At 41.9% G+C, this 22,905-nt stretch overlaps 1 protein-coding gene across 2 annotated transcripts in view; it reads right to left on the bottom strand.

The window, feature by feature from the left end:
• Nucleotides 1–4,027: 4,027 nt before the first annotated feature.
• The window catches only part of ARL3 (ADP ribosylation factor like GTPase 3), a 132,073-nt gene continuing 113,195 nt past the window's right edge, over nucleotides 4,028–22,905 (bottom strand). For both annotated transcript variants that reach the window (XM_030202828.1, XM_030202827.1), the window contains exon 6: nucleotides 4,028–4,789. In XM_030202828.1, coding sequence (XP_030058688.1) covers nucleotides 4,742–4,789 — 48 coding nt within the window. In that variant the 3' untranslated portion in view covers nucleotides 4,028–4,741. The remainder of the gene's footprint in view (nucleotides 4,790–22,905) is intronic.

Here is a 22,905-nt window from a genome sequence, read left to right as displayed (position 1 = left end):
GCCTGCCGCCTGACTTTCGCCTGTACCTGGATTACTCTCTTGCCTGCCGCCTGCCTACTGACTTGCCTGTACTTGGATTACTCTCTTGCCTGCCACCTGCCTACCGACTTTCGCCTGCATCTGGATTACTCTCTTGCCTGCCGCCTGCCTACTTCGCCTGTACCTGGATTACTCTCTTGCCTGCTGCCTGCCTACTGACTTTCACCTGTACCTGGATTACTCTCTTGCCTGCCGCCTGCCTACTGACTTGCTTGTACCTGGATTACTCTCTTGACCTGCTGCCTGCCTGGCCAATACATTCATCTCCCCGCTTCCAGCTCCGTCCCATAAGTCCTGCAGGCTGCCCACATCTAGGGGCTCAACCTCTGGGGAACAGCGGTCAGCGCAGGTGAAACCCAGGGTTGTCCAGCCGTCAAGCAGAACCTGGTCTGAATACTGGGCTCAGCAGCGCTCTACTTGTTACAAGAACTCACAAGTCTGACAGGAGTCTACAAGATTAAATACAAATAAAGATAAAAATGAAATACTAAACACATAAAAACTAATAAAAAACGTATAACAAACAATACCATATAAAAAATATAAAGAAAAAACATGCCTAGATATGTATATAACATGATAAAACTGCAAATGGATACAGTGCATTCGTGTGGTTAATATAGCCAGTGGAATAAAACCTCTTATGTGGAACATGGCTAGACACAATAAACTCAAAACAGTCAAATGAAATGTAATGTAACATTCATTGGTACAGAAAAAACCCCCAAGATAATAGAAAAACATGTGTTTCATTTAGTATTTTCATTTTTATCTTTATTTGCATTTAATCTTGTAGACTCCTGAGGAAGGTGCCTCGGCACTGAAACACAGCTGTGTAGAGTCATTTTTTGATGTTATCCAATAAACTGTTTTACCATTCATACATCTCCCTCACTGATTGAAAAGAGCCTACCTTCCCTACTCCCTTTTTGCTCCACATTGGACTGTTTCTTCGTGGGGATTATGTGCACCTCCACCTTTGTGTGGTCTCTCTACAATCTCGGTATAGAATTCTTCACAGAGCACACATTTCCTCTTACTGATTATTTAAAATAGGGAATCCTGATCTTTCTCATTGTATTAAGTGTGGGCACCCCAGGAGAAATCTGGGTCATGTGTTATAGAATTGTCCTTTAATTTGGTCCTATTGAGCTACCATTGTCCGCTAGTTCTCTTCTATAACTGGCCAGGTGATTGCATTTCACCCATAGGGATTGGTCCTTGGATGGGATAAGGCATTAGCTATACAGGGAAGGGGCACCAAGTTCCTACTCCAAAAATTCTCAGGTAATAGTATTGTGCCCTTTGACATTGGTTGCAAACTGAGCCACCTTCATATTGGGAGTGGGCTGCATGATCTCTGTGTCTTGGAATCTTGGGGAGTAAGGGGTAATCCCAAACGTAGAAGGTTTCTGTCAGTTTGGAATCCCTATCTTTATTCTCGTTCTCTGAAAGCATGAAGTTCAGTTGTAAATATTCTTGCTGGACCTTCTAGACAGTTGTAATCTCAGACAGGGTTTGGATTGGTTCTAAAGGAGTTCTTGGTGTTTGGGTGGGGTTGAAAGTAAGAAATTTGGTGGTGGAGTTTAGAGGTGGGAAGGGGGTTTGTTTATTCTGTACAATGCATGCTTTCTCCAGTATTTGACCTTTGAGGGTGGCTGGTGGACAGAAAATGGAGATGTGGTGATTTCTTGGTTTATGTTATTTTTGTACCTTTCTTGCTTTTTTCTTCATTCCTGTTTCTGATCACCTTGTACTTCCTGAGGTTTTTTTTTTTTTTGGGGGGGGGGGGGGGGGGGGGGGCGGGATCATGTTGGTGGGTGGGTAGGGATAGGAAAAGGGGGGAGGTTCTTTTGTAAAACAATTCACTATTGAAAAAGTCCATTTATGTTTCCTATATAGTTTTACATATTTTGTTCAATGCTTACTTTTTCTGTTGGCTATGGTAACCATGCTTTGTCATCAATAAAAATTGCTAAACCTTAAAATGGCTGTCCCATTACTCCAGCCCACTGACCCACCCAGCTGTCTGCACTGCCCTGGACTACGTAAGAGCTGCAAATCTTTCTTACTGTGCAATCTTCCAGTGATAATGTAACAGCAAAATATTAAAAATCACTTTCATTGTTTTAAAACTACTCTGAAATAAGATGCACTCGTTTGTGTCTGTATTTCTATCAAATCATCTTTATTTTTTTATTTTGATAAAGTTACAAGTTGAGCTATACAATATGACAAAATACCACATGCTCCTTTATTCAGCTACGGAATGCACCACAAAACATGGCTTAGATCAAAGAGTGAACCCTGGAACAAAAAGGAACATGTAACAATAGAAAGTCACTAAAAATATATATATTAATGATGGTTGCTGGCCACACCGAAGGATTTATTTAAAAGAAAGACACAAATGGCAGCATACAGTACCATGTCTCTGAACAATGTAGTTTTAGTGGAAAATAAAAATATCATTACTATAAAATATCCAACCACTTCAGAGCAAAGACGAATCGAACTTGGGTGTCCAGTCTATAACCACATTATACAATCCTTAATTAAACTGCCTTAATTGGTGAATTGTTCTTTACACAGGCTTTAGTCTATAAAATGTTTTTTAAAAAATTGCTGGTTTTAAAAAGGTGAATTGTAGCTATAGTAGATTCCCAGAATTCACAGGAGTGAATAAGTACATTAATGCCTTTAAGACACACTGGGCAACTCAATAATGTGCAGCAGACCAATCTAAAAAAAAAAAAAGATATGTTATATAAGTGATAAATTCCCCAGGTTTCTTTCTATAACAGAGGTCTTGATATACCTCAGACTTCTATTTCCCCCTGTTGCACTGACTGGCCTACCAGATCTTTATCCCTCAACTGAAGTAGGTGATAAAAAAAAGGGAAAGAACAAAATGGACTGCAATTACCAGCTTCCTATAGCTATCTGTATCACCCAACCACAATAATCTTTCTCAAACTAGCATGCACGGCCAGAAATAAAAGGCAGAAAGCAGGATCAGTACAAACCCAAGACCTGAGGCACAGGGCAACAATGCAATTCACAATTAAAGAAGTTCACTTTCTCATTTTTTATTTGTAATGAAGGGAAACAGCAAATATGTAAAAGAATTTACAGAGCTACACTCTTAGCAGTGAGTGTGTGAGATTAGACTTCCACACCCTGAAAGCATAGCTCCTAATCAGCTACTTAACAGCACAGAACAAGCATTTCTGTAAGAGCTGTCCGAGTCCTTCACAGTTTTACATGGGATGGCCAAGACCTGAACACGTACTTCTGTCTTGCCGATTTTATATGGTGGATGAATACGGTTCAAGGAACCTACTGCAGCTCAGCAATCATTGGTTTACTTGACTTAAAATTAACACTTTTACTTCTTGTGTGTACAAAAACAATGCTATTATTTTCCATAGAAAACTGTTAAAGATTTCTTCTCTAGGGCATCCACAATTTGACATCCTTTCAACTAAGTACCATGTTCACTTGCATATCATGTATTCAGGGTTCACAGCTCCCAAAGAAAGGCATTTCTTTCATTTATATACTATGACAAACCCATACTCATAAATATCTTATCAACTGTGAATGGACTACATATAATCTCTGTTAGTCAAATTCAAGACTGCTTTTCTCATAGCAAAGTGCCCTCTCCAGATCATAACCCACGCTATGTAAACATCTTAAAATGATATTGTTGCATTTCTTTTTACTCCAAAAGTCACAGGATACACGTTACTAAATAAATCCTGAACGATGCCAAGACAAGATCATATGTTGAGCCATTTCTTACAGTAATGTAATCTATCATGGAATACGGTGCTAATGCCTGAGAAAAGCCATGAAGGCTTCTAAAATGTCTCCCCAAAATATACATAGCCGTAGGGAGTGCAGACAGTCTGATCCGTGACATTTGCCAACTGTCCCACTAAATTCATCTGAAGCACAGTCACAAGGAAAAAGCAAGATGAGAAACGCTTTAACTACTTGAATTGTTTATTCAAGGGCATATTCTTTTTTGGTGAGATCATTTAAAGACTACAGGTTTTATTTTTTCCTTCTGTTCCAATGCCTGATGGGCTTCAATCCATGTCAACTGTTTTACGGATTTAGACTGGATGTGAACAGTTGCTGTTCCAACATGTCACTAACAGAACTAAACCACATACCTATAAAGATGTAGACCTGGGAACAGTTTCAATCTGATAATTTGCTAGAGTCCTATCAGTGTTATTTGACTTAATTAACTGTGCCAGCTGATGTCAGCATAGCTCATTAATCAAAATGAAGGCCTGCTGAAAACCTGAGATTGGACTATATAGGGCTGGCGGTTTAAGAACAGGGGATTTGACTGAAATGAATTCTGTGCAGCCAGCCTGGACTCTGCAAGCTGCATTTAATCATATACAGTATAGTGTTCTACTTTGCAATCAAATGTTGGGTGGCTGAGAATAGTACTCTGTTTCAGTTACTGCAGGCCAACATTGTGGAAATGCCTTTATTGTATCAGTGGTGATCCATTCTTGGGTGTCAAAGAGATGCACAGTACGCATTTAACCTTCTCCTCCTTTTGAAACAGCTGTAGCTTGTACGAGGATGGAAAGAAATTTGGTCAGAAAGCAGCAAATTAGTGTTCTTAGGACAGAACTGTCCTCCAGCTCTGATATCCCTCATTAGCTTGCGGATTCTATTTCTTCTTTGCATTGACATTTTTGCAGACCCAGTTCATGCCATCCTGAAAATAAAACCAGAAAACAGAGATTGGTCAGATCAGTGAAACAGCACTGTACAATCACACTTAAAGGCAAAGGTTATATGGCACACCCTTCAATGGGCAGTACTCAGTTGCAAAAAAAAACAATTAGATTTTTGTCCACAAAAAGTGATAAGCTTGAATGCAGACGTCCTTTGTTTATGATTTCTTATGGCCTCTGTTCTCCACATCTGAGCCTCATCCATTTGCTTTTAACAAAAGCCAATAACAGCATTCTTTATATCTCAGGTGACATTTTTCAATTGGTCTCTCCCTAATCACCCCCCGACGTCACAATTCCAATATCTGACAACTTGAAAATCCTAGGAATAATGTTAGACAACCACCTAACTCTAGAAAACTCACGCAAAAGCCATGACGAAGAAGATGTTCAACATGATGTGGGTACTGAAAAGAGTAAAACCATTCCTCCCCCCAAAAACATTCCGTAATCTGGTAAAATCCACAGTACTCACCCATGCCGACTACTGCAACAGTATCTTCATTGGTTGCAAAGCCCAAATCCTAAAAAAAACTCCAGACCGCCCAAAACACGGCAGCCAGACTCATTTTTGGTAAATCACGGTTTGAAAGTGCCACACCTCTCCGGGAAAAACTCCACTGGCTCCCCATCAAAGAACGAATAAACTTCAAAGTCCACACACTGATCCACAAGATCCTCCACGGAGAATCTCCAAGTTACATGACCAATCTAATTGACCTTCCAGCCAGGAACGGGTCTAAATCTTCTCGAACATATCTCAACCTTCACCTGCCTAACTGCAAAGGTCTCAAATACAAAACCTACTATGCATCCAACTTCTCCATCATAGGCAGCCAACTTTGGAACGCCATACCAAGATTCATCCGAACAACAAACGAACATCTACGCTTCCGTAAGCTGCTGAAAACATACCTCTTCAAACAAGCCTATCCAAACGACCCAACTTAATTTACGACCCCAATCCACACCATTAACATTAAACATGTCTTAATCCTTCCCCCCACATCTCCTCCTGTCCTTCTCTATACAATTGTTTTATCTTTGTGATACCTTTTACCCATACATTGTATTACCCCTATGATACTTTGTACTCATATGTTGTTAGCCCTGTGATACCTTGTACCCATACATTGTAAGCCGCACTGAACCTGCTATTGAGCGGGGTATAAATGCTATAAATAAATAAATAAAATCATTATCTTCTGAAAATCTTCAACTGTCAGATGCTGTGGACGTAGCAGTTAGTCACTGCAGAATGAAAACATCTAGCAATCGAATTTTAGGACCTATGATCATTGCCTGTCAGTGCAATGATCATAGACTACTTCGGAATCAGCAGAAACATACTCAAATGGATCAAGGGCTTCCTAACTACTAGAACCTATCAAATGAAAGCTAGCACAAACATATCATCATCATGGCAACCAGATTGTGGAGTACCACAAGGATCACTATTATCACCGATCCTTTTCAACCTCATGATGACACCACTAGCCAAGTCCTTAGCCAGTCAAGGCCTTAACCCATTCATATATGCTGATGACGTCACAATATATATCCCCTACAAACACGACCTGGCAGAAATCACCAATGAAATCAAGCTCAGTTTGAATATCATGGACTCATGGGCCAACGCATTCCAACTAAAACTCAACACAGAAAAAACACATTAAGGCATATTTTCAAAGCACTTAGCCTTCCAAAGTTCCATAGGTTTCTATGGAACTTTGGAAGGCTAAGTGCTTTGAAAATATGCTTGATTGTCTCATAATCTCATCACAATATAACACATTTAAACCCACAAACATAAACACCCCAGGTTACACCCTTCCTATCGCAGACAGCCTGAAAATCCTCGGCGTAACAATTGACCGGAATCTCTCACTAGAGAATCAAGCGAAATCCACCATAAAGAAAATGTCCCACTCAATGTGGAAACTTAAATGTGTGAAACCATTCTTCCCGAGGGATATATTTCGCAATTTGATACAATCAATGGTACTAAGCCACGCAGACTACTGCAACGGAATCTACATGGGCTGTAAAGAACAAATTATAAAGAAACTCCAGACTGCACAAAACACAGCAGCCAGGCTTATATTTGGGAAATCACGTTTTGAAAGCGCCAAACCCCTCCAAGAAAAACTGCACTGGCTCCCAATCAAAGAACGTATTACTTTCAAAATCTGTTCCCTGGTCCATAAAATCATCTACGGCAAAGCCCCAGGATACATGAAAGACCTCATAGACCTGCCAACCAGAAACACAAGATCAGCTCGAACATACCTTAATCTTCATTACCCAAATAACAAGGGACTCAAATACAAGTCAACATATGCATCCAGCTTCTCCTATTTAAGCGCACAACTATGGAACGCACTGCCAAAAACAGCAAAAACAACGTTCAACCACCTAAAGTTTTGGAAAAAAACTAAAAACGCACCTGTTCCAAAGGGCATACCCCACCGACCCAACATAAGAACCAGACAACCTGCTACACAACAACACCAAGAATGTAATGGACTCACCCCAACTCTCCCTCTTCTTACCTAATGTTTCACCAATGTATCTATCATATATGAACCCTATACTACCACAACCACACCTTGTACTTGTGCACACTCTGTATTTGTTCAGACCGGAACCGGCGATCGCTGCTACGGTACTATGTTAGTCACATTGAGCCTGCAAATAGGTGGGAAAATGTGGGATACAAATGTAAGAAATAAATAAATAAATGATAGGACTAAAAAGGAAGGGAAATGGGACTTGATATACCGCCTTTCTGAGGTGTTTGCAACCACATTCAAAGCGGTTTACATATATTAGGGTACTTATTTTGTACCAGGGGCAATGGAGGGTTAAGTGACTTGCCCAGAGTCACAAGGATATCAAATAGGGGAAATTACTGGGCAGCTGTGAATGAAGGCTCTTGATACCAGATCCCATGGAGGAAACTTGCTGTGCTACTCTTCCCCCCCAACCTCAAACTAGAGAGTTGCATGGGGAAATTTCACCCGTCCCTGCCAGAACCTAACCCATCCCAGCAAGTAAACTCCTCCATCCTCGTACTAAAATAACCCAACCTATGCACATTTCCCAAAGCTGACATGGTCCAATTGATAAAATATTTTTCTATCTTTGTAATTTGAGCATTTTATTCTTCCATTCAGTTTTGTCCATGTCTTCTGCTTTTCTCCTTTTTTTCTCTGTCTTTCCAAGGTCTCCTGTCTATTTGGCATTTCTTCTTTCACCATGTCTGTTATCCATCTTCCCTGTGTCCCTATCTGTCCTGTCCAGCACATCTCTTCTGTGTCCCTGTTCCTTATCTACCTCCCATGTTCAGTATCTGCCCTTTTAGTGTTCCTATCGTCCCCTTATATTCAGCATTGCCTCTCTCTGTCCCTGTGGGGGGGACCCTGTGATCAACAACACCCAGCCCCAGCCCATCTCTCTCCAGCCCCAGCCCCCAGGGTCCAGCCTATCTCCCTCTCCCTCATTCCCACCCCCCCTCAAGACCAGCATCTCTCCTTCACCACCCCCCTCCTCCAGGGTTTAGTTTAGATTAAAACACGCTGCTCTGACTGGTGTCAGGACCTTTCCTCTGCCGGGTCCCACCTTTGCGGAAGCAGGAAGTTACCTCACAAGGGTGGGGCCTGGCAGAGGAAAGGCCCCAACACCAACTAAAGCAGAATGTTTTAATCGCTGCCACTGGCCAACGAAACAGGTTACAGTCTAGGACCCCAGAGGAGGGGGTGGTGAGGAAGAGATGCTGGACTCAAGGGTGGTGGGAGAGAGAGAGAGAGAGGTGCTGGCTGGACCTGGGTGGGGGGAGGGGATGGGAGAGGAGAGGAGAGAAGGACCGTGGACAGACCTTCAGGGTGCTCCTAGGTACCATGGCGCCTGGGGTTTGTCGAGCCCTGCTACACTACCGCTGAATCCCCTCAGGATCTGCATCTACCCCCACGGGATCGAGGGGATCCCTACAGGTTTCCTGTTACCCTGGAGGGGATCCCCACAGGATTCCTGTGACCCTGGAAGGGATCCCTGCAAACCCCGTTCCCATGCAGCTCTCTACCCCAAACATAATACAGTATCTGGCTCTTGTCTTTAGCTTTGAGTTCAGTTCTGCTTAGCTGTTCATATGTCAAGCTTTTGATCAACATTTGATTGGTGAAGTAACATTGCAATTTTGCCCTGTGTAAAGATAGCCATTTTGAATTGTGTTACAGATAGGACATCACATTTGGGTAACTGCAAAAGCTAGACCAATGATAAATTATAGCATTGTATATTAACGAGAGCCTTGAATCAAATAGATTGAAAATTCTGCAGGAAACAAAACACTCCTTGGAATCACTGTGGATTGAAATTCCATGTGCAAAGGGGAAAAGGATAGTGATAGGAGTGTACTACCGTCCGCCTGGCCAGGACGAACAGACGGATGCGGAAATGTTAAAGGAAATCAGGGACGCAAACAAACTGGGCAACACAATAATAATGGGGGATTTCAATTACCCGCATATAGACTGGGTTAATGTAACATCTGTACACGCAAGGGACATAAGATTTCTTGATGAAATCAAGGACAGCTTCATGGAACAGCTAGTTCAGGAGCCGACAAGAGAAGGAAAAATACTAGACTTAGTCCTTAGTGGTGCTCATGATCTAGTGCAGGAGGTAACGATACGAGGGCCGCTTGATAACAGTGATCATAATATGATCGGTTTTGATATTGGCATTGAAGGAAGTGAAACTAGGAAATCAAGTACGCTAGCGTTTAACTATAGAAAAGGTGATTACGACAAAATGAGAAAAATGGTGAAAAAAAGACTGAAAGGAGCAGCTCGCAGAGTAAAAAACTTGCATCAGGCGTGGATGCTGTTTAAAAACACCATCCTGGAGGTTCAGGACAAATATATTCCACGTATTAGAAAAAAGGGAAAAAAGACTAAACGTCAGCCGGCGTGGCTAAACAGTAAGATAAAGGAAATCATTAGAGCCAAAAAACAATCCTTCAGAAAGTGGAGAAGAGAACCAACTGAAAGTAACAGGATAGATCATAAGGAATGCCAAGCCAAATGCAAAGCGGAGATAAGGAGGGCAAAAAAGGACTTTGAGAAGAAATTAGCGTTGGAAGCAAAAATACATAGTAAAAATTTTTTAGATACATTAAAAGCAGGAAACCGGCCAAAGAGTCGGTTGGGCCGCTGGACGAAAATGGTGTTAAAGGGGCGATCAAGGAGGACAAAGCCGTAGCGGAGAAATTAAATGAATTCTTTGCTTCGGTCTTCACCGAGGAGGATTTGGGGGGGACACCGGTGCCGGAAAGAATATTTGAAGCGGGGGAGTCGGAGAAACTAAACAAATTCTCTGTAACCTTGGAGGATGTAATGGGTCAGTTCAGCAAGCTGAAGAGTAGTAAATCACCGGGACCTGATGGTATTCATCCCAGAGTATTAATAGAACTAAAAAATGAACTTGCGGAGCTACTGTTAGAAATATGCAATCTGTCCCTAAAATCGAGTGTAGTACCGGAAGACTGGAGGGTAGCCAATGTTACTCCGATTTTTAAGAAGGGTTCCAGAGGAGATCCGGGAAATTATAGACCGGTGAGTCTGACGTCGGTGCCGGGCAAGATGGTGGAGGCTATTATTAAGAATAAAATTGCAGAGCATATACAAAAACATGGACTGATGAGACAAAGTCAGCACGGATTTAGTGAAGGGAAGTCTTGCCTCACCAATCTAATGCATTTTTTTGAGGGGGTAAGCAAACATGTGGACAATGGGGAGCCGGTTGATATTGTATATCTGGATTTTCAGAAGGCGTTTGACAAAGTGCCGCACGAAAGACTCCTGAAGAAATTGCAGAGTCATGGAATCGGAGGTAGGGTATTATTATGGATTAAGAACTGGTTGAAAGATAGGAAGCAGAGAGTAGGATTGCGTGGCCAGTATTCTCAGTGGAGGAGGGTAGTTAGTGGGGTCCCGCAGGGGTCTGTGCTGGGTCCGTTGCTTTTTAATGTATTTATAAATGACCTAGAGATGGGAATAACTAGTGAGGTAATTAAATTCGCCGATGACACAAAATTATTCAGGGTCGTCAAGTCGCAGGAGGAATGTGAACGATTACAGGAGGACCTTGCGAGACTGGGAGAATGGGCGTGCAAGTGGCAGATGAAGTTCAATGTTGACAAGTGCAAAGTGATGCATGTGGGTAAGAGGAACCCGAATTATAGCTACGTCTTGCAAGGTTCCGCGTTAGGAGTTACGGATCAAGAAAGGGATCTGGGTGTCGTCGTCGATGATACGCTGAAACCTTCTGCTCAGTGTGCTGCTGCGGCTAGGAAAGCGAATAGAATGTTGGGTGTTATTAGGAAGGGTATGGAGTCCAGGTGTGCGGATGTTATAATGCCGTTGTATCGCTCCATGGTGCGACCGCACCTGGAGTATTGTGTTCAGTACTGGTCTCCGTATCTCAAAAAAGATATAGTAGAATTGGAAAAGGTACAGCGAAGGGCGACGAAAATGATAGTGGGGATGGGACGACTTTCCTATGAAGAGAGGCTGAGAAGGCTAGGGCTTTTCAGCTTGGAGAAGAGACGGCTGAGGGGAGATATGATAGAAGTGTATAAAATAATGAGTGGAATGGATCGGGTGGATGTGAAGCGACTGTTCACGCTATCCAAAAATACTAGGACTAGAGGGCATGAGTTGAAGCTACAGTGTGGTAAATTTAAAACGAATCGGAGAAAATTTTTCTTCACCTAACGTGTAATTAGACTCTGGAATTCGTTGCCGGAGAACGTGGTACGGGCGGTTAGCTTGACGGAGTTTAAAAAGGGGTTAAGTCCATAGACCGCTATTAAATGGACTTGGAAAAATTCCGCATTTTTAGGTATAACTTGTCTGGAATGTTTTTACGTTTGGGGAGCGTGCCAGGTGCCCTTGACCTGGATTGGCCACTGTCGGTGACAGGATGCTGGGCTAGATGGACCTTTGGTCTTTCCCAGTATGGCACTACTTATGTACTTATGTACTTATATGATCCCATCACATTTTTTAAGCCAGCTCAGTTATTTTGTTTTTTTTAATTCCTGCATTAAAAGTCATACTTTGCAGTACCCTGAAATGTTTGGGAATTTTCTCTATTTTGTACGTAAAAAGAAATGCTTAATATGAATAGCATATACTAAAATCTTTAGTAAACAGAGCCCTTATATAGCTTGTCTAGTATACTGTTTGCAAAGATTATGAACTATTCCTAAGGTTAAGAAGATATTCCTGCCTCTGTAGTACATGATATCTGAAGCAGTAATCTGATTTCCTACCATCATGGTATAGATGGCACACACAGCTCCTCATTCATTTTGAATGTGGGTTTATTGGCTGAACCAGAACAGCTGAGACAGCTTAAAGTCATAAATATCTTCTGACACTTACCTCTATTCAGTACACTGATCCCATAAATAATACAGCACTGCAAAACAATAAACATGCATACTATCTCCTAGCTAATTTAGCCATAAACCAAATTTATAATTATTAAACTGTTTGCTGTCATTATTCAACTCCAGTAAAGAAAGTGCACTCTGTGTAGGCAAGAATAATAAAAGACTTTATTGTGCGATTTACCATGGCTGGGAGGCCAACTGCATCAACTGTATAAAAAAGAACAAAAGAAAATGACAAAGCACTATAAAAAGAACATAAAAACATAAGACTAACCATACTGGCTCAGGCCAATTGTCCATCTAGCCCAGTATCCTGGCAGAAACCCAAATAGCAGCAACATTCCATGCTACCAATCCCAGGGCAAGCAGTGGCTTTCCCCATGCCTATCTCAATTTTTTTATTTTTGTTACATTTGTACCCCGCGCTTTCCCACTCATGGCAGGCTCTATGCGGCAGGCAATGGAGGGTTAAGTGACTTGCCCAGAGTTCACAAGGAGCTGCCTGTGCCGGGAATCGAACTCAGTTCCTCAGGACCAAAGTCCACCACCCTAACCACTAGGCCACTCCTCCACTCCAATAGCAGACTATGGATTTTTCTTCCAGGAACTTGTCCAAACCTTTTTTTTAAACCCAGATATATTAACCACTGTTACCACATTCTCCAGCAGCGAGATCCAGAGCTTAACTATTGTTTGCATGAAAAAATATTTCCTTCTATTTGTTTTTAAAGTATTTCCATGTAATTCCATTGTGTGTCCCCTAGTGTTTGTACTTGTTCAAAGAGTGAAAAATCGATTCACTTTTACCCATGCTACACCACTCAGGATTTTATAGACTTCAACCATATCCCCCCTCAGCCATCTCTTTTCCAAGTTGAAGAGCCCTAACCTCTTTAGCCTTTCCTCATACAGGAGTTCCATCCCCTTTATCATTTTGGTTGCTCTTCTTTGAACCTTTCGAAATCCGCTATATCTTTTTTTAAGATACAGCGACCAGAATTGCATGCAATACTCGAGGTGAGGTTGCACCATGGAGCTATACAGAGGCATTATAATATTCTTGCTCTTATTTTGCATCCCTTTCCTAATAATTCCTAGCATCCTGTTGGCTTTTTTGGCCACCGCTGCACACTGAGCAGAAGATTTCAACATATTGTCTACAATGACACCCTGATCTTTTTCTTGAGTGCTGACGCAAAGGAAGTGTGAAAAGTTGCATGCTTTGAGAACATAATCCAAAGACCCTAGGGACTCATTCATCCAAAATTAATGACTTTGAAAAAACGTTTCTGCTTACAAGTAACGTATTGATTTCTGCAAATAAAAATAATAGAGATTTTCATGATTGCTGAACCTAAATTATGGAATGGTTTGCCACAGCATTTGCATGATGCGCAATTGATTCTTCCTTTTAGGAAGCAGATAAAAAAGGGCCATTTTATTCCAACGTTTCGCTACTGCATAATGTTCAGAGATAGTGATTTGATTACTGTGTAATGCTGGTAGTGATTTGTAAGTCTATGTAGTTTTTATGATGGCTTTATTATGAATGTAATATTTTTGTGTGGAAATTATTATAAATGTGATGTGATTATTGTGAACTGCCCAGAATAGTAGATGGTGCAGGTTATAAACTTTATAAACAAATAAGTAAATAATCACAGCCTACGTTAAATGTCCCACTTCAGAGGCCCTGAGCAGCTCAGAAAAACACATAGATCTATTTACTAAGGTAAGGGTAAGTAAACTAGGTCCCATGCGCCAAAACCAGACCACCTGGTTGTTTTTCCACACTGGCGCTGTAACTTTGTGACAGTCCTGGCAAAATATCATCGAAGGCCTAAAATGTCCAACTTTGTTGATATGAGTCTCAGGACATAAAAGCTAGAAATTGTGGGGATAATTTTATAGAAATTTTACATATATAACACGCTGATCTCACTACCTCTCTACCCTCATCTCCCCTCCGTTCACAGGACAAATCCCTCCTCTCAGTACCCTTCTCCACCACTGCCAACTCCAGGCTCCGCCCATTCTGCCTCACCTCACCCTATGCCTGGAACAACCTTCCTGAGCCCTTACGTCAAGCCCCCTCCCTGCCCATCTTCAAGTCTCTGCTTAAAGCCCACCTCTTCAATGCTGCCTTCGGCACCTAACTCTTACCTTCAGGATATCCAGACTGCCCCAATTTGACTGCCCCTATCGAATTGACTACTCACTTGTCCTTTAGATTGTAAGCTCTTTGAGCAGGGCCTTTCCTTTTATGTTAAATTGTACAGCGCTGCGTAACCCTAGTAGCGCTTTAGAAATGTTAAGTAGTAGTATTAGTAAAAGGCCTCTTACAAAATTAGGTAACACCTAAACCACATTGGTGCAAAATGGTATGTAACTGTAGAACAGACATGTTTGGGGTGGATTTAGGGAATACAGCATGGGAGAGCTGCAATTTAGGTACATTACTTAAAATATATGTGCAAAGTACACACTTGTTCTAGTATTTTATAAAGACATATAGGTGCCCTTGCTACCCTATTAACCTAGGGGTCCTGTTATATAATTACCCTCATAAAGAGAAATTCTATAACAAGCTGCTTACATCTGTGTATGAACTGTGTGCCTAAAGGTACTGAATGCTGACATCTGGATGCCTAAGGGCCCTGTTTACAAAGGTGCACTAGCATTTTTAGCGCGCTCTAACAGTGTAGATCTCCATGCTAGCACACCTATGTAAACACTTATCTATGAAAATTTCATTTGGGTGTCTAAGTGGTATTCTGCAAACAGGAACTCAATGGCATGGCACACATTTATAAAGTGGGCGTTCACATGGGTAGGGCAAACATTTAGGCAGGCTACTATAAATTGCTAAATTGCTCTTGTGCCTGCCACATTTAGGACCCCCATTTACGTCAGGTCAACAGCAGGTGTAAATGTGGGTGCCAAAATATACACTATAATGGACACTTTGGTACCCCCTCCCCTTTCTACTGTCCCTACTCTATTTGGTCTTCCAGTTCAGCCAGTGGAGCAATTTAAATATCTTGGTGTGACTATTGATTCCAGGCTAAGTTTTTCTTCTCAAATCTCATCAATTTTGCAATTGGGATTTTTTTGCACTTCATAAGATCAGGTCAGTCAGGAGCTATCTCGAATTTGCCTCTTTGCATTCACTATTTTACGCATTTATTAGCTCTCAATTAGATTATTGTAAGATAGTCTACGCAGGAATCTCAAAATTAGAATTTAAAAGATTGCAAACCTTTCAAAATACTATGACACAGGTCTTATGTGAAGTGAAATGTAGGGATCATGTCACTCCCCTTCTTAGGGCACGTCCAACATAGAATTCAATTTAAAATCTTAACTCTGACCTTTAAGGCTCTTCACATTGGTTTTCCAGATTATTTAGCTAGACTAATTCCTTAATCCCTGATATCTAGTGGCCCCGCCCCTCCCCCTCCTCAGGGACCGCCCAGACCCCTGTACCTGATATAGGCAGGAGTGATGCCCACTTGCTCCTGACCTCCAAACTTGAAAAATGGTGCTCAGCCTCACATGGTGCATCCTTGGATGCACTAGGCAGTGTCAGTCTGCCATATAACTGTTTTTTCCCTTAATCTCCACCTATATATCAAATATGGATGCACTGTGTGAGGTTGGGCACCGCCATTTTTCAAGATGGCAGCACTATAGGCAGGAGTGAGTGAGCATCACTCCTATCTCTTTCAGGTACAGAGGCCAGTGAGGGAAGCTTAGGGGAGGAGTAGGGGGGGCCACCAGATAACCAGATAGTTTAGTCAGATAGAGTTGGGTGGATTTGGAGGCAGGGTTGCCATATAAAAAAAAAAATTCCCACACAAAACAGCCCAAAACCCGCACACCCCACCCCCAACGTCATCACCCCCGCCCCTGCCGTCATCAGCCCCGCCCCTTCCATCATCGCCCCCGCCGTCATCAGCCCCTCCCCCACCATCATCGCCCCGCCTAAAACATCACAAACCCCGCCTCTGTCGCCATTAGCCCCACCCCCCGCCGGCCGAAAAACCGCCCCAAAACCCGCACAAAAAAAAACAAAACCAGCCCAAAAAACCGCAACCCGCCGCAGGCAAAAGTTTCCTGCGGCAGGTTGCGGAAAACCGCCCATCTGGCAACGCTGTTTGGAGGGAGTGGTGCCACTAGATATCAGGGCTTTTAAAAGTTGGTGGGAGGGAGGGAGCCAATAATGTTGAGGAAAGAGTGGAGGGGGGGGGGGGAGACAAGCATGGCAAGGAGGAAGGGGGGGGGAAGGGGATGGGGCCATTAGACACTAGGGAAATGTTTATTTAAGTAGGTGGAAGGGGGGGGGATGGTCAGGTCAAGCAGAGATCAGGGCTGCTGCAGACTGCCAGTTACTTTTTAAAATGTTATCCTTCCTGTCAATGCCTAAGCCAATCACCGTTCCAGCCCTAACAGGAAGGGTGACATTTCGCAATCAGCTGTGGATTACTGCAGCTTTTTTAACATAATAATTTTTTGAAAGCTCATTTCTTACAGCATGCCACAGTATTTGTGGGTTAGTAGAACCGGCACACCGAGAGGGCCCTACTCCATGTCTTTTTGCATCGGCACTAGAATAGACTCTCATTCTGTGTTACTGGGGCACATAAATGGAGATACCCTGTTGAAGAATTGTCCCCAGTAGGGTGCTCAATGATGAAAATGCAAGAACATAAGTTTCCAAATCTGTGTTACTATGATCATCAAGAACGCCCCCCCATCCCCAGTGTGATTTTCACACACATTGTTGCTACCAACTCAGACTTCAAAATTTGCCACTATTGTAGACCTGCTTTGCTTCACCTCTGCTGCAATCACAATTACTGCCAAAAGCAGAAAATGTGCCAGTGTTGTGGGCCTGCACGCTCTTCAGCCCCTCCCTCCCCTCCTCCACTGAGATTCCTGCATTACAGACTCAAGACCAATATATCATTGCTAAAGTGCAGAGAAGGAGATAGCATACAGACCTACTTTCCTCATCAGCTTTTTGGCTCTAAGTGGGCAGCAACCGCTGGGTGAATTTCAAGAGAACGCACAGGCTGGGAAATCAGTACAAGGGGTTTCACAGTTAGAATGATCAGCAATAGGGATTTGCGTAGGAAGGTAGGTGAGGGAAGCAAACTGAGAAGGCACAAGCAGAAGAGAGGCTACGGGGGAATTCTGAGAGGGGAAATTCAGGAAAGAGGTACAATTGCCAGAGGGAGGAAATTTAACTGGAGTTTGAGAGGGGATGAGAAGGGTATCAGCTGGAAGGAGGAGATTGGCAGGATTGATGGATATAGTATGACAGGGATAAGCCTGGAGGGTGTAAGAGGGAGAACACAACAGGATTAGGCATGAGAGGGTGAATGTGGCAGAAATGGGTGGGGGAGGGTGGATTGTTGTTACTCAGGAACAGTAAAATAAGCCAGTTGGGTCAGGGTGGGGGAAGGAAGGGGTCCCACTAAACCACCAGGGATTTATGTGTTGAGGTGGGGGTAGGGGTCACCACTAAACATCCAGAGTATTTTTTGTTTTACTGTTGGGAGAGGGGAAAGGGTCATGTCAGGAAGAGGGAAGCTTCTAGACTGACAGAGATAGGGGCCCTGCAGGAAGCTGGGTTGGGGTGCTGGCAGTTTATTATCTATTTAATATTTAATGTCACCTTTCCTGTCAGTGCCTGAGCCAAGCACATGACACAGGAAAGGGTGTTTTTCTTGCTAGCCCTTATTTTGTGGAATGGACACAGTTTACAGTTTACTTCCAATTTGATATACCACTATTAGGTATGTCTGACACAATGATTTACATAAAAACTACAAGAGATATAGAAAAGAAAAAGAAAAGAAGAATACAGTTTATTTATAACAGAAATAAAAAAAATAGAGCTACAAAATTGCTTGATCCAGGCCAGGACCACTTGCCATTTCTTCGTGTGGAAGAAAATAAAAAAAAAAAGTTCAAGGTACAGTTGAAAACCTTCTTTTTCACAAAGGCATTTGATATCCTGATGAAGAGAGAGAAGGGAACATTTTATGAAACTGTGGGCTACGATGCAAGTTATAGGATGAGATGCCATAATAATTTTGTAAGTACGTTTCTGGTAGGACTCTGTTAAGTCTTTTCCACCGTGTTTAATGAAATTCCATTTATTGCACAACAGGGAGACCATGGCAGGGATGGGGGACTGCAGGATGAGAAAATCCCCATGATTTTACAAAAATAAATGTGCTTGGAAACACAGAGCGAGACAGCAGAAAAAGACCATATGACATAACCAGTCTGTCCATCCACACCAACTACTAAACTCTAAATTCCTTCTTCGCCCTTGGAGAAAACTAACATGAACTGCCCTCCTTCTAACATACCTAAATACAGAGAAATAAATACACCCATATACAGCCTGTATATACATAAATATTTATAACTCATAGCATAAGCTTACATTATAGAAATGTATATATTTACAATTTAGAGAGCACTTTACTTTCAGAGTTACAAGATACTTGTTAGACACTGCAGGCTACAAGCAACATCAAATGAATAGGTACAAACAGAATCAGTGGAAAAATGCACATAAAAATGCATCTATCCTGACAAAAAGATAGGTAATTATAGCAAGGCAACAGAATATGTGACATATAAGTGTATACATTTTTAGTCCACGTGTGTTCTAATGTACGAGGTATAAATGTGTAATATGCATACTGAAAGGCAATAGAAGGAAAACCATCAAAACACTGATTTCTAATTTTATTCTTGCAACCAGCAGACTTTATTTTTTAGTACAGGAAGACAGTCACTTGTGGAGAAACGAAAGTAAAAGAGCAATAAAACTTTCCATATTGATGAAATCCCACTAGGATTAGAATAGGCTTCTCATTTTGAAAAGTACAGGCCCACCTCCTGACCTCTCAGTGCTTTCAACAGATGCTAGAAAACAATTAGAATATTCATCATGCTCTCTTGTTACCTAAACTGTGTGTGGCCACATCAACAAAATAACTGAGCTGGCTCTTAAATGTGATGGGATCATAATTTATCTTTAGTCCAGCTTTTGCAGTTACGCAAATGTGATGTCCTATTTGTAACAACTCAAAATGGCTGTCTTTACACTGGTAAAAAATTATAATGTTACTTCACCAATCAAACGTTGATCAAAAGCTTAACACACAAACAGCTAAGCAGAACTGAACTTAAAGCTGAAGACAAGAGACTGATACTTGCAGCACAAGACAGCTGACAGTAGACAAGATGATTCAAACCAACTGCAGGGAAAAACTGGAAAAATGGACAAATACAGATTCTGTAAAATAGAACTGGAAACTGTTACAAATCTTGTTGCTGGTTGTGACATGCAGATATATCTGAAGGCTCCTGTCTGGTCAAATCGCACTGGCTTCTCCAACCACTAATATTCAGCTACAATTAACTGGATAGTGCCATTGAATATTAGAAGTGATTGGCATGGCACTCTCCGTTTAATGCCAGGGCAGGGCTGGAGCCACAGTCAGGCAAATTTGGAAGTTATCCGCACACCACAGATATTCAACACCAGTGTCCAGATATCTAAATGGGCATGATGGACCACATATAAAGCAGTCCTACTTGTGCCAGGTATGACACTGAATATTAACCATATCCTGGTAAGAACATAAGAATAGCCATACTGGGGCAGACCAATGGTCCATCTAGCCCAGTATCCTGCTTCCAACAGTGGCCAATCCAGGTCACAAAAACTTGGCAGAAACCCAAATAGTAGCAACATTCCATTCTACCAATCCTGGGGCAAGCAGTGGCTTCCCCCTTGTCCATCTCAATAACAAACTATGGACTTTTCCTCCAGGAACCTGTCCAAAACCTTTTAAAACCCAGATACACTAACCGCCGTTACCACATGCTCCGGCAACGAGTTCCAGAGCTTAACTATTTTTTTGAGTGAAAAAATATTTCCTCCTGTTAGTTTTACAAGTATTTCCATGTAACTTCATTGAGGAGGAAAAGTCCATAGTTTTACAACATTAAGAATTTTGTAGACCTCGATCATAATCCCCCTCAGTCATCTCTTTTCCAAGTTTCTAGGCTCCACCAAATATCCTAATATTTTTTTTTTGTTACATTTGTACCCCGTGCTTTCCCACTCATGGCAGGCTCAATGCGGCTTACATGGGGCAATGGAGGGTTAAGTGACTTGCCCAGAGTCACAAGGAGCTGCCTGTGCCTGAAGTGGGAATTGAACTCAGTTCCCCAGGACCAAAGTCCACCACCCTAACCACTAGGCCACTCCTCCACTACTGTGCCAGTATTCAGATAGGTGCTGGCACTGAATACTTGGACTTAACTGGGCCCACAATGGTCAATGCTTACAAAACTGCTGATAGCTGCAGGTTGAATACTGGCCCCTTTGTAAATGCTGTAACACTGCAGTAGCAGAAAAATGATGTGATCACAATCATGACAGAACTATATAGGATGAAGAAGTTGTGATCAGGAATAGGCTTAAAAACCAATGTAACAATTTATTTAAATTCAATTGTAGCTTTTATTGGCAAACAATGCAATTGGATAAAAAAAGGGGGGACACATGATCACACACCCCTCCTTCAAAATCAGTCTTGCCACGCATTCTGTATCACTTGGATCTAACTTTTATCGGGCAGCCCCATTAATAACACATTGCAATAATCCACTTGTAGTAACACAGTCGACTGAACAACTTACTGAACATGAGCAATTAAGGGATTTGTTATAAGGCCTTTCTGTGGTTACAATCAAAGCAGTTTACATATCATACACAGGTACTTATTTTGTACCTGGCACAATGGAGGGTTAAGTTACTTGACTAGAGTTACAAGTGGCTGCAGTGGGAATCGAACCCAGTTCTCCAGCTTGTCAGACAACTGCACTAACCATTATTTTATTTATTTATTTTGTATTTGTTACATTTGTATCTCACATTTTCCCACCTATTTGCAGGCTCAATGTGGCTTACATAGTACCGTAAAGGCGTTCGCCAAGTCCGGTAGAGGAACAAATACAGGGTGATGTTGTGGTTGAATAAGGTAGGTAATGTTTCAGGCACATTAGGCCACTCCTCCAATTCCCATACAAGGTTTCAAATGTCTCAGCATCCAAAGCTTACCAAATGATTTCCTTATAACATTTTGCACATACAGATTCATCCTTAGTTCAGAGTCAATTAATACCCCTAGAATCTTAATCTCTGAGTTTAACAGAACAATTGTTCCTGCTAATATTGGATTTATTGAGGTCTATCACTAAGTCGATTCCCCCCACCCATAAAATATTAGTTTTATCCAGATTTATTTTAGGCTTATTTATTGACATCTAATTATAAGCTTCATCAAAAACATCTCTCAGAAAAAAATATTCTCTGCAATCCTTCAGTCAATGGAAAAAACAGATTAACATCATCCGCATAAGAATAATATCTCACTTGTTTTCTGCAAAACTATTCTTAACCCACTTAGGGCCCTGTTTACTAAGCCACGTTATAGGCACATTAGCGTTTTTAATGCGCGTTAACCATATACACACCTACAATATCCCTAAAGGCACCTACATGGTTATCGCATGCGCTAATTGTAGGTGCATTAAAAATGTTAACGTGCCTTAGTAAACAGGGCCCCTTAAATATACATTAAATAAAATGAGAGGCAATGTTAACAAGGGATGGGCAAAACAGCAAAGTCATCTTTAAGCGATGGGGAGAGATCTGTGAAAGACTGAAAATACTCCTCACATATCGTGAAATCTGGTAAAGCCTCCTGACAACAGATTAGCACCAGGCACAACCTCCTCCAGCCCTACCCAAAGCATTTCCCTGACAGCAGAGTCCCTGACAGGGGCAGACACAGAGGCAGCCCTACAGACCATAAAAGAGGGAAATGCAGCAATAACGGAGCAGGTGATGCACACAAGCAGGACTGGAAGAGGTGCATGCTTTGAAAGATCTAGCAGGCCACCTACAATGTGCCCAACAGTGTATTGGAGTGATGGAAGATAATCTGCTAATACTAAAGAAAGAGTCGGGTGAGCATAGGGCTATGATAAGGACAACACTGGACAAAAACAGTCTTGAAAATAGATCACACAAATGTAACCTGTGGATAGCAGGGGTCCCAGAGAAGATGTTAAGAGTTCCTAGAGGAGAGGATGCAAGAACTATTTCAGCAGTTGAGACTCCCATAAGACTTTATGATTAAGTGAGCACATCAAGTCCCAGAAAGATACCCCCTAGAGGAGGTAGATCATAGCCCATATTGATAAAAATTCAGAACTTTAAGCAAAAGGAGAGGGTGACAACAAGGGCAAGGAAGAAAAGCCCCATGAAATACAAGATCACACGATCATGTATTTTTCAGATTACAGAGTGGGGCTCGACAGGAAGCAGCAGGAGTTTGGGGAAGTCAAGAGAAGGCTCTAGGTACATAGGGCTAAATTCTAAAAAAAAAAGCACTTAGTGCTATTCTATAAACGGAGCAGAAAATTAGGCGCTATTTACTGAATAGTGTTTAACATTGGGAACCGTAACTACATTTAGGTGCATCCATTTACACCAATGAAACCTTGGTGTAAATCCTTGCATCTCAATTATTTATT

Source organism: Microcaecilia unicolor, chromosome 5 (assembly GCF_901765095.1).
Source record: "Microcaecilia unicolor chromosome 5, aMicUni1.1, whole genome shotgun sequence".
NCBI lineage: Eukaryota > Metazoa > Chordata > Amphibia > Gymnophiona > Siphonopidae > Microcaecilia > Microcaecilia unicolor.
The sequence above is the reverse complement of the archived record's forward strand: the minus strand, read 5'-3'. Positions and strand labels throughout refer to the sequence as shown.